Raw genomic sequence first — 12,983 nt, forward strand, 5'->3', positions numbered from 1 at the left:
CCAGATGCGGCTTTGCGCAAATATATCGTGATATTCACGCATAATTAGACACTTGAAAAAATGTGGGTTGATTGAGAACATTTCTTATATAATAACTAGTTAATTCTCACTCCAGAGCTTTTCTTTTTCTGTGTATTGTTATTCATTTATTATTTTATTGTCTTTATTTTACTATTATTATTATTTGTAATTTATTTATGTATTTTCAATTAATGCAAACCCTGGCTTGTATATAGTTGTTGCTAGCTATGTATCCTGGCTTTGTTCTGCAATAAATAAATAATCATAAAGAAAAAGAAAAAAAAAGAAAAAAATGTGGGTTTACTTGCTTCATTTGCACGGGAAATTCACTTCACAACAGATGCCGATTCGTGTCACAGGCGGAAAATCTGTCTGCCTGGTGACTTCAGTTTCATTGCTACAGTAAATGGCTGACATGGATCTTATTAAGAGGGTAGCTCTTTGTGTTTTAGGAAGGCTGAAAAATGACACAGATTCATTCAATGCAATGTCTGGGTCCATCATACGCTTCAGAGTCTTAGCCAGCTCTGTGAAGTCATAAACTCCTCCAGAAGCTGTGTCACAATGATGGACGCTTATAGTGGTACTTATAACCAGGCTGGTCCCAGTTTGATGAGCTATTGTCCCATGTCGGCAGGAGGATTTCCCCCTCTGGACACCAACAACAGGCATTTCGTCATAACCATGCCCCTACTAGAACAAGCTTCTGATTGCTTAAGGTGGTGCGAATGTACCCCAAAGTTCCGATTTTTCAACTCAAGTGATTCACACACGTTAAATGCGCTCCCAAAATGCGCCGTGCAATTAGACATCTTCTGGTGCTATTTTGTGCAAATAACGCGGCCGACTTAATCATGACTTAACATGTAAATCACTCAAGTTTAACACTTCATCTACGTCTGGTGGTAACGTACCATAAGACATGCTACCTTTGGAGGCACTAGATTTAGTACAGTAATGTTTGTTTACCAATATATCACCATTTAGATGACAGCACATATATATTTATATTTAATTGCTGCTGTTTGTAATGTAACATCTGGTTTTTAAGGATATGTGTGGAAATAGGACAGGAATATTTCAAGTAATAACTGAAAATATTCCTTGTGGAAGAACAGGGACCACATGCTCAAAGTCTGTCTTTATTCAATTTGGGGTAAGTTTTGGTCAATGTATGATAGCAGAACAAATCTGAATAGAGTGCAAAATTTATAATCAGATCATCCTGAATATTTTGTTTGATCTTACAGAGAGTATCCCTACACCTTTCAGATGAGCTTGAAACACAATATTTAATGGAAAGTGGTGCACTAATTAGAAAAATTGGAATGTACCTTGTCATTGATACTAACATTGGGCTGACAGTTTTGTGGGACCGCAAAACCACCATTCACATCATTCTGCAACCTGAGTACATGGTGAGTTGACAATACTGCATATCCACGTTCATTTTGCCACACAATGGAATGTCTTTAAAATGGCCAGAATTAAATTAAGTAATTACAGTAAGCTACATGGCAGTTCATTCTGCTGTGGTGACCTCTGATAAATCAAGGACCAAGCCAAAGGAAGGTGAGTGAGAGAGGGCCCATAGGCTACATCAAGCCTGCACATAGTCAAATGCAGACACAGATCAATCCAACAGTTGCAGTGGTTCTCAATTCCAGCACATATTTTGCTTGTTTCTCCTGTAACACACCTGATTAAGATAACCAGCTCAGTAGGTGACAGCTCTATTCATGAACTCTGTTTCGATTGACAAGGTACCGTTTGTTCCTCCTCAGCATGGGAAATCTTTACTTTGACTTGGAACATTCAGATTTGTGCTTTGCTACAGACTAGGGCAGGGATGTCAAACTCAATTCCTGGAGGGCCGCAGCCCTGCAGTTTAGTTCCAACTCTAATTAAACACACCTGATCATACTAATTGAGTCGTTTGTTTGAAACCTACAGGTAAGTGTGTTGGAGCAAGGTTGGAACTAAACTGTGCAGGGCTGCCGCCCTCCAGGAATTGAGTTTGACATCCCCGGACTAGGGTGTCTTTAACTCAGACTAAACCTACTAGAGAAGTATGAAATCATTAACCTCTGTAAAATAAATTATTTAAATTTACATATTGCACACTAAAATGTTTGATTGAAACAAATGCTCCCTCCTTAGTCCACTTTGCAGGATGCTTGATGTCGAATTGGTACAGATACTAGCTTTGCCTTCTCTGGCAGACCGTTATCCATAATAGCCACTGCTCTGTGCTGTATTTTTCCTATCCAGGTTTTATTGCATTATGCTTTTGCTGCTGTCATATGATAAATCAATAGCAATTCTGAGGTGAATTTGAATAACACCATGCGCATTGCTTATGTTAATGGGTGTATAATATGTGAAAATGAAATTTAAAAGGCGAAATAAAATAAAACCATATGTCTATAAAAATATTAATATTGACTAATAAGCAACGACTTATACCAACAAACTGGTCTAGCTCAGAGTAGTAATGAGTCCTTTTTTCTTCTTCCAGTTATTACGAAAGAGAACTTAATTTTGGTGATTTAACTCCAGAGATACATCCACTGCTTAGTTTCATTAAAGTGAGCTACATTAATGTAACCTTTGTATTTTCACAGGGAGAAGTATGCGGCCTATGTGGAAATTTTAACGGAGATGGAAAAGACGACTTCACCACTAAAGGTGGTGTGCAAACTTCAAATGTAATTGAGTTTGTTGACAGCTGGAAGCAGAAAACCTCCTGCCCTGATGCTGCACCAGACTTTGACCCATGCGTTAAGAACCTTTATAGAGAGGAATGGGCAGTATTAAAATGTAGCATCATAACGAGTGATACATTCAAAGACTGCCAAAAAAAGGTACGGATCGAAACCCTTTTGCATCTATAAATGAATTTTCAAATAGTTTTCTAAACAGTGAACCAAGTTACAGCATGTATAAAAAGTATTGATATGTACTGTTTTGTCAGTATTCTCAACATTTTTCTCATATTTTGAAAGATGCTGTTGACTTGAACAGATACTAGTAGCAACCAAGCTAAGCCACACATGCTGTACAAAGGAAACAATACTAATTAGTTTAAAAATCAAGTTGTGCAATAAAATGGAAAGATACAGTATTGAACACATAAAGAAAATATATAAGAGAAGGCTTAAAAAGCCCAGACAGCAGCTGTGAAATCTCTCAGTAGTTATTCAGCAACCCTGCCTCTCCTCAGTGTAATTTAATATTAGCTAGTATTAATATTCACTACCAATACCTCATTGCTTGGATGATGAAAACCAGGGTGGACATTTCAGCAAGACAATGATCCCAAACACAGAAAAGGAACCTCTCAATTGGTTTTAAAAAAACTGCTAAAATGTCCTGACTTGAATTCAGTAGAAAATAAAATCAGACCAAAGATCACAGAAGCGAAACACAAAACCAGCAAGATTTGATAACTGTTGAAGTCTGGAAAAAAAATCACACCTGGGCAATGCATGTAACATTCTCTCTATCATCTCTATACAAGATGCCCTTGAGGCTGTCATTACCAAAACAGCCTTTTATACAAAGTATTAAATATATTTTAGTAGTTCATTACCTTTTCCCTGCTGTCATATCATTGTTATTACATTTAACAAAATTTTCAGATTGTTATAATAATTTTTTTATTTGTAGGCTCCATGTCACAACTTCTTTAGAAATATATTTACCAGAAATCAATACTTATTTTACCTGCTATACATGTTTCTACAGGTGGATCCAACACCGTATTATGACAACTGTTTGAAGGACACGTGTGCATGTGACACTGGAGGAGATTGTGAGTGCTTGTGTACGGCTGTGGCTGCTTACGCTCAAGCCTGCAATGAGGCTGATGTTTGTGTGAACTGGAGAACACCTGATTTCTGTCGTAAGCGTCTTTAATATCATTACAGATTATACATTTATAATAGCTGAATGGGTATTTTATGCAGATTCTAAATATTTAATCGTTGCTGCTTCACAGAAAATATAATGAAAGCAAGTTAAATAATTGTCAAATAACATGATGCAAGTATGATTAATGCTTGATTTGCTTTTGTTTATGCTGCAGTTATTGCATTTATACATGCTCATACATTTGTATTTTTTCCCTGTCAGCTGTTTACTGTGACTACTATAATAAACCAGATGAATGTACGTGGCATTACAGTCCTTGTCATCCACCTTGCTACAAAACCTGTCTCAACCCTAGTGGTATCTGCAATAACACTTTACCCAACCTGGAAGGTAAGCCCAATGACCAATGTGGCATGTTGGTTCAACTTTGATTATCATTAATCATTTTAATCAATATAAAAAAACAACAACATTCATTTGCTACTATAACAATAAAGCCCTCGCAATTGCAGGGCACCAGATCAACTCAATGTTGTGACTGAATTTTTTTAGAGGTCCCACTGGTGCGACTGCAAAATTGACATATAATTATATTTAAAATGAATGTGCAGAAGATTATATTAACAGCTCATCCAATAACTCTCCGCTTTTCCTCGAAGACATACTATCATCCTCTTGGGTACAAACAATTACTCATGTTATCAAATCTATGCCATATCTATTCTGCTATGATGATCACTTGTACCAGTGCTTTCAGTCGGAATGTGTACAGGAGCCTGTTTGCTGCATATTATTCCAGTCAGTTTGAGTTTCATTATTTCTTATGCACTTTATTTATCTTTTCTCTACTAGATTTATCTCTATATATTTATCTCTATTACTCTATTTATCATATCTTTACTTTTATGTAAAGTGTTGCACTTAATCAAGCAACAGCATGAATTGATGGGCATTCACATATAGCCTGCTTCTGTAATATATAAGTATAAAACAGGTTTTATTGAGCTTTTGGTGGCTGTGTGATCATCTCAAAACTACCAGACGGTCATTGGGCTGCGTCCGTCCATTGGTCAGCGTCAGTTTTGTTATCTAGATTGGTTTGTTTCACACGTCGCCTCTCATCTAGTTAAATGTCAGACTGCGTTGGCTCAATTCAGTGTGTCGAATTGGTGTTGGGTCGTCAGCTGAAGAGAGTGAAGGGTTAGATATTTATTGAGTGTGACGTAGTTAAGTGACATAGCGAGTAAACAAACCAAGCCAAGAAGAAACACAAAGTGTCCGGCTGTAATTTTGTTACATTTCTTAAATATTTGCAAATTATCAAACATATTTTTTATACTTTGCACGCATGTGTTAGGAGTTACAGTTTCCTAATGTGATGAGAAAACCGATTACTCCCCTTGCAGTGCAAAAAGACAAATCCTGCTATGCAGGTGCAGAAAGTTTACTGTTGTTTCGGTTAGCTGCTGTCCATTTTGTGTGTTCACGGGCAGCTTTTTGGTCTAGACGAGACCACATACGAGAAAAAGCAAAGCAACAGCACAGTTGTGTTTTGTCGATGCTAGTTGTTTGGCATTGATTTGGTGTGTATCAGCGCTTAAAGTTACTCTACTATGGCTAGTTAGTCTGACTGTTCATGTCAGAAAAATTTCCTATTTTTTAAATTGTAAATTAAATTTATATTGTTTAAATAAACTGTAAAAATATTGTTCTCAATTTTTTTCTTACCTGGACCTATGTGGTACACAACAACTGCTTCATTGTCTTCTTATGTATACTTAATGTACAGTATATTACATGTGTAGAACACTTTCTTTTGTGATTGCTAAGGTTAGTAGAAAGTTGCTGAAATGTTTTAACTATTTGATTTTTTTCAGGATGTTTTCTGACGTGTCCAGATGACAAACCATTTTATGATGATGAAAACCAAGTCTGTGTAAAGGACTGTTATATAAGTACAACTATTTCAACATTGACAACCACCTACACAAGTCCACTTCCTACATCTAGTCTTATGCCATCTACAACATCAGAAATACCATTTACAACTAGTATAACTCCTAGTACTAGATCCAATTCAACATTTTCCACCATATCAGTTACTACAACCCCCCAGAATCCATCTACAACATCAGAAACACTATCTAGAACTAGTACAACTCCTGGCACAACTACTTCCATATTTACAACCACTCATAGTACTACAACTCCTCTGACACCATCTACAACATCAGAAAAACTATCTACAACTAGTACAACTCCTGGCACAACTACTTCAACATTTACAACCACTTCTAGTACTACAACTATTGTGACACCATCTACAACATCAAACTTACTATCTACATCTAGTACAACTCCTGGCATAACACCTACTTCAACATATACAACCATTCATAATACCACAACTTATGTGACACCATCTACAACATCAGAAACACGATATACAACTAGTACAACTCCTGGTACAACTAGTTTAACATTTACAACCACCCCAACTTCTAAAACTCTTCTGACTCCATCTACAACAATAGAAATACCATCTACAATACACACAACTTCTGTTGTCAGACCTACTTTAACATTTACAACTACTTCAAGTACTACAAGTGCTCTGACATCATCTTCAACATCAGAAATACTATCTACAACCAGTACAACTCCTGGCACAAAACCTACTTCAACATTTACAACCCCTTCTAGTACTACACATCCACCTCCGCCTTATACAACATCAGAATTTCCATCTACAAGTAGTTCAACATTTATAACTACTTCTAGTACTACACCTACTCTGATGCCATTTACAACATCAGAAATACTATCGACAACTAGTATAACTCCTGGCACAACTAGTTCCATATTTACAACAACTTATAGTACTACAACTCCTTTCACGCTATCTACAACTAGTACAACTACTGGCAAAACTAGTTCAACATATACAACCACTTCTAGTACTACAACTCCTCTGATGCCATCTACAACATCAGAAGTACCATCCACAACTAGTACAACTTCTGGTATAACACCTACTTCAACATATACAACCACTTCTAGTACTACAGCAACTCTGATGCCATCTACAACATCGGAAACACCGTCCACAGCTAGTAAAACTCCTGGCACAACTAGTTCATCAACATTTACTACCCCTTCTAAATCTACAACTCTTTTGATGTCATCTACAACATCAGGAATACCATCTACAACTAGTACAACTCCTGGCACAACTAGTTCCATACTTACAACAACTTATAGTACTAGAACTCCTTTGACGCTATCTACTGCAAGTTCAACTACTGGCAAAACTAGTTCCTTATTTACAACCACTCATAGTAATACAACTCCTTTGATACCATCTACAACATCAGAAATACCACCCACAACAAGTACAACTCCTGGCACAACTAGTTCCATATTTACAACTACTTATGGCACTATAACTCCTCTGACACCATCTACAACATCAGAAAAACCATCTACAACTAGTACAACTCCTGGCACAACTAGTTCATTAACATTTACAACCACTTCTACAACTACAACTCCTTTGATGTCATCATCAACATCAGAATTCCCATCTACAACTAGTACAACTCCTGGCACAACTAGTTCAACATATACAACCACTCATAGCACTACAACTCCTTTGACACCATCTACAACATCAGAAATACCATCTACAACTAGTACAACTCCTGGCACAACTAGTTCCATATTTACAACCACTCATAATACTACAACTCCTCTGACACCATCTACAACATCAGAAATACCATTTACAACTAGTACAACTACTGGCAAATCCAGTTCAACATATACAACCACTTTTAGTACTACAACTCCTCTGATGTCATCAACAAATTCAGAATTACCATCTACAACTAGTACAACATCTGGCACAACTAATTCCATATTTACAACAACTAATAGTACTACAACTCCTCTGATGCCATATACAACATCAGAAATACCATCCACATCTAGTACAACTTCTGGTATAACACCTTCTTCAATAAATACAACCACTTCTAGTACTACAACCACTCTGATGTCATCTACAACGTCAGAAACACCACCCACAACTAGTAAAACTCTTGCCACAACTAGTTCATCAACATTTACAACCCCTTCTACAACTACAACTCATTTGACACAATCTACAACATCAGAAATCCCATCTACAACTAGCTCAACTCCTGGCACAACTAGTTCCATACTTACAACAACTTATGGTACTACAACTCCTTTGACGCTATCTACAACTAGTACAATTACTGGCAAAACTAGTTCAACATATACAACCACTTCTAGTACTACAACTCATCTGATGCCATCTACATCAGAAATACCATCTACAACTAGTACAACTCCTAGCATGACTACTTTAACATTTACAACAACTTCTAGAACTACAACTGACCTGACACCATCAACAACATCTAAAATACCATCCACTACTAGTTCAACTCCTGGAACAGCAACTTCAACATTTACTACCACATCCATTACTGCTACTCCTCTGATGTCATCTACAACATCGGAAACACCAATCACAACTAGTAAAACTCCTGGCACAACTAGTCCATCAACATCCCCTTCTACAACTACAACTCCTGTGATGTCATCAACAACTGCAAAATTACTATCTACAACCAGTACAACTACTGGCACAGCTAGTTCCATATTTACAACCACGTCAAGTACAAAAACTCATCTGACACCATCTACAACATCAGAAATACAATCTACAACTAGTACGACTCCTGGTACAACTAGTTTAACATATACAACCACTTATAGCACTACAACTCCACTGACACCATCTACAACAAGTACAACTTCTGGCACAACTAGTTCCATATTTACAACCCCTTCTACAACTACAACTCCATTGACACTATCTACAACTAGTACAACTACTGGCAAAACTAGTTCCTTGTTTACAACCACTCGCAGTACTACAACTCCTCTGATGCCATCTACAACATCAAAAATCCTATCTACAACTAGTACAACTCCTGGAACAACTACTTCAACATTTACAACAACCTTTAGAACTACAACTCATCTGACACCATCAACAACATCTAAAATACCATCTAAAACTAGTACAACTCTTGGTACACCAACTTCAACATTTACTACCACATTTATTACTACTACTCCACTGATACCATCTACAACATCGGAAATGTCATCTACAACTTCTAGCCGTACAGCTACTTCCAAATCTACTCTAACTGTTGTTACTGGAAACACCAAATCTACCACTTATGCATCTGCAAAACCTCAAATTGACAATACCACAACCTCACTATTTACATCTACAACTTCACCTGTGTCTACAGAAATAACTTCTTCAAATAGTACAACTTCTGGCACAACACCTACTTCAACATTTACCCCCACCTCCACTTCTACTACTCCTATGACGCTATCTACAACATCAGAAATAGCATCTACAACTAGTACAATTCTTGGCACAACTAGTTCACCATTTACGACCACTTCAAGTACAAAAACTCATCTGACACCATCTACAACATCAGAAATACCATCTACGACTAGTACAACTGCTGGCACAACTAGTTCAACATATACAACCACTTATAGCACTACAACTCCTCTGACATCATCTACAACCTCAGAAATACCATCTACAACTAGTATAACTCCTGGCAAAACTAGTACCATATTTACAACCACTCATAGTACTACAACTATTCTGACACCATCTACAACATCAGAAATACCATCCACATCTAGTACAACTTCTGGTAAAACACCTACTTCAACATATACAACAACTTCTACTACAACAACTCATCTGACACCATCTACAACATCAGAAAGACCATCCACAACTAGTACAACTTCTGGTATAACACCTACTTCAACATATACAACCACTTCTAGTACTACAGCAACTCTGATGCCATCTACAACATCAGAAACACCGTCCACAACTAGTAAAACTCCTGACACAACTAGTTCATCAACATTTACTACCCCTTCTAAAACTACAACTCTTTTGATGTCATCTACAACATCAGAAATCCCATCTACAACTAGTACAACTCCTGGCACAACTAGTTCCATACTTACAACTACATATGGCACTACAACTCCTTCAACTACTGGCAAAACTAGTTACTTTTTTACAACCACTCATAGTAATACAACTCCTCTGACACCATCTACAACATCAGAAAAAACATTTACAACTAGTACAACTCCTGGCACAACTAGTTCATCAACATTTACAACCCCTTCTACAACTACAACTCCTTTGATGTCATCATCAACATCAGAATTCCCATCTACAACAAGTACAACTCCTGGCACAACTAGTTTAACATATACAACCTCTTATAGCACTGCAACTCCGCTGACACCATCTACAACATCAGAAATACCGTCTACAACTAGTACAACTCCCGGCACAACTAGTTCCATATTTACAACCACTCACAATAGTACAACTCCTCTGACACCATCTACAACATCAGAAACACCATTTTCAACTAGCACAACTCCTGGCACAACTAGTACCATATTTACAACAACTTATAGTACTACAACTCCTTTGACGCTATCTACAACTAGTACAACTACTGGCAAAACTAGTTCAACATATACAACCACTTTTAGTACTACAACTCATCTGATGCCATCTACAACATCAGAAATACCACCCACAACTAGTACAACTTCTGGTATAACACCTACTTCAACATATACAACCCCTTCTAGAACTACAACTGACCTGACACCATCAACAACATCTAAAATACCATCCACTACTAGTTCAACTCCTGGAACAGCAACTTCAACATTTACTACCACATCCATTACTGCTACTCCTCTGATGTCATCTACAACATCAGAAACACCAATCACAACTAGTAAAACTCCTGGCACAACTAGTCCATCAACATCCCTTTTTACAACTACAACTCCTGTGATGTCATCAACAACTGTAGAATTACTATCTACAACCAGTACAACTACTGGCACAGCTAGTTCCATATTTACAACCACGTCAAGTACAAAAAGTCATCTGACACCATCTACAACCTCAGAAATACAATCTACAACTAGTACAACTCCTGGTACAACTAGTTCAACATATACAACCACTTATAGCACTACAACTCCTCTGACACCATCTACAACATCAGAAAAAACATCTACAACTAGTACAACTCCTGGCACAACTAGTTCAACATACACAACCTCTTATAGCATTACAACTCCTTTGACGCTATCTACAACTAGTACAACTACTGGTAAAACTAGTTCAACATATACAACCACTTCTATTACTACAACTCCTCTGATGCCATCTACAACATCAGAAAAACCATCTACAACTAGTACAACTCCTGGCACAACTAGTTCAACATACACAACCTCTTATAGCATTACAACTCCTCTGACACCATCTACAACATCAGAAATACCATCTACAACTAGTACAACTTCTGGCACAACTAGTACCATATTTACAACCACTCATAGCACTACAACTCCTCTGACACCATCTACAACATCAGAAATAGCATCCACAACTAGTAAAACTCCTGGCACAACTAGTTCATCAACATTTACAGCCCCTTCTACAACTACAACTCCTTTGACATCTTCAACAACATCAGAAATCCCATCTACAACTAGTACAACTCCTGGCACAACTAGTCCATCAACAACTGCTTCTACAACTACAACTGCTTTGACATCATCTACAACATCAGAATACCCATCAACAACTAGTACAACTTCTGGCACAACTAGTTCAACATATTCAACCACTAATAGCACTACAACTCCTCTGACACTATCTACAACATCAGGAATACCATCTACAACTAGTATAACTCCTGGCACAACTAGTTCCATATTTACAACAACTTATAGTACAAAAACTCATCTGACACCATCTACAACATCAGAAATACAATCTACAACTAGTACAACTCCTGGTACAACTAGTTCAACATATACAACCACTTATAGCACTATAACTCCTCTGATGCCATCTACAACATCAGAAATCTTATCTACAACTAGTACAACTCCTGGCACAACTACTTCAACTTTTAGAACTACAACTCATCTGACACCATCAACAACATCTAAAATACCATCTAAATCTAGTACAACTCTTGGAACACCAACTTCAACATTTACTACCACATTCATTACTACTACTCCACTGACACCATCTACAACATCGGAAATGTCATCTACAACTTCTAGCCGTACAGCTACTTCCAAATCTACTCTAACTGTTGTTACTGGAAACACCAAATCTACCACTTATGCATCTGCAAAACCTCAAATTGACAATACCACAACCTCACTATTTACATCTACAACTACACCTGTGTCTACAGAAATAACTTCTTCAAATAGTACAACTTCTGGCACAACACCTACTTCAACATTTACCCCCACCTCCACTTCTACAACTCCTATGACGCTATCTACAACATCAGAAATAGCAACTACAACTATTACAACTCCTGGTACAACACCTACTTCCAGAGCCACAACCACTAGATCTCCTATAACTACACTACTTACAACAACACCTTTTATACCTCCAACACCACCACAACCAAACCCATGTTATGAATGTATAAACATAAATGGAAGTTTCATCCCTGTTCAACGGGATTGTCTTCCACCGCAAAACATCACCTGTGAAAATCACCAGCCAAGCGTGCTGCTAGAGGATAAGCACGAATGCTGCCCTTATTACGTCTGTGATTGTAAGTATGCTGTACTTCTCAAGCACTACATTTTAGAATTTAATCAGTGTAATGATATCTATGCTGATGTCCTCATTTCTGCTGTACACTTAGAAGAATGAATACAGTAGCAGAACCTATTACTCTACATGCTGTTCCAAATATTTATAAAGGACATAATAAAGACAGAGATATCTGAAAGTGTCTGTCTCTTTGAATCCATCGGTCACAGTGGATTAGATCCTAAAATTTTATTCAAATGTAATTGGCAAAAAAAAAAAAAAAGTAATCTATACTCCAGTAAATTAAAACAAAAAGGTCTTCTGGAGC

The 12,983-nt window shown here is 37.3% G+C and overlaps 2 protein-coding genes across 2 annotated transcripts; both read left to right on the top strand.

Moving 5' to 3' along the window:
* Window positions 1-1,075: 1,075 nt before the first annotated feature.
* Window positions 1,076-5,904, top strand: LOC141380993 (mucin-2-like). The gene is made up of 7 exons (XM_073943209.1): window positions 1,076-1,177; window positions 1,272-1,439; window positions 2,646-2,885; window positions 3,769-3,925; window positions 4,156-4,284; window positions 5,772-5,824; window positions 5,887-5,904. Exons 1-7 carry the CDS (start codon window positions 1,076-1,078, stop codon window positions 5,902-5,904), a joined length of 867 nt encoding a protein of 288 aa, XP_073799310.1.
* LOC141380886 (uncharacterized) lies at window positions 4,744-12,917 on the top strand. The gene has a single exon (XM_073942804.1). The coding sequence runs from the start codon at window positions 5,909-5,911 to the stop codon at window positions 12,773-12,775; it is 6,867 nt and encodes a 2,288-aa protein (XP_073798905.1). The 5' UTR covers window positions 4,744-5,908; the 3' UTR covers window positions 12,776-12,917.
* Window positions 12,918-12,983: the final 66 nt, after the last annotated feature.

This window comes from Danio rerio, chromosome 25 (assembly GCF_049306965.1).
Source record: "Danio rerio strain Tuebingen ecotype United States chromosome 25, GRCz12tu, whole genome shotgun sequence".
NCBI classification, from domain to species: Eukaryota; Metazoa; Chordata; class Actinopteri; order Cypriniformes; family Danionidae; genus Danio; species Danio rerio.

Coding starts and splice junctions, on each gene's coding strand:
- LOC141380886 (XM_073942804.1), top strand. CDS start 5,909: ATGCCATCTACAACATCAGAAATACCATTTACAACTAGTATAACTCCT.
- LOC141380993 (XM_073943209.1), top strand. CDS start 1,076: ATGTGTGGAAATAGGACAGGAATATTTCAAGTAATAACTGAAAATATT. Junction 1,440..2,645: donor TTCTGCAACCTGAGTACATG/GTGAGTTGACAA, acceptor GTATTTTCACAG/GGAGAAGTATGCGGCCTATG. Junction 4,285..5,771: donor CACTTTACCCAACCTGGAAG/GTAAGCCCAATG, acceptor GATTTTTTTCAG/GATGTTTTCTGACGTGTCCA.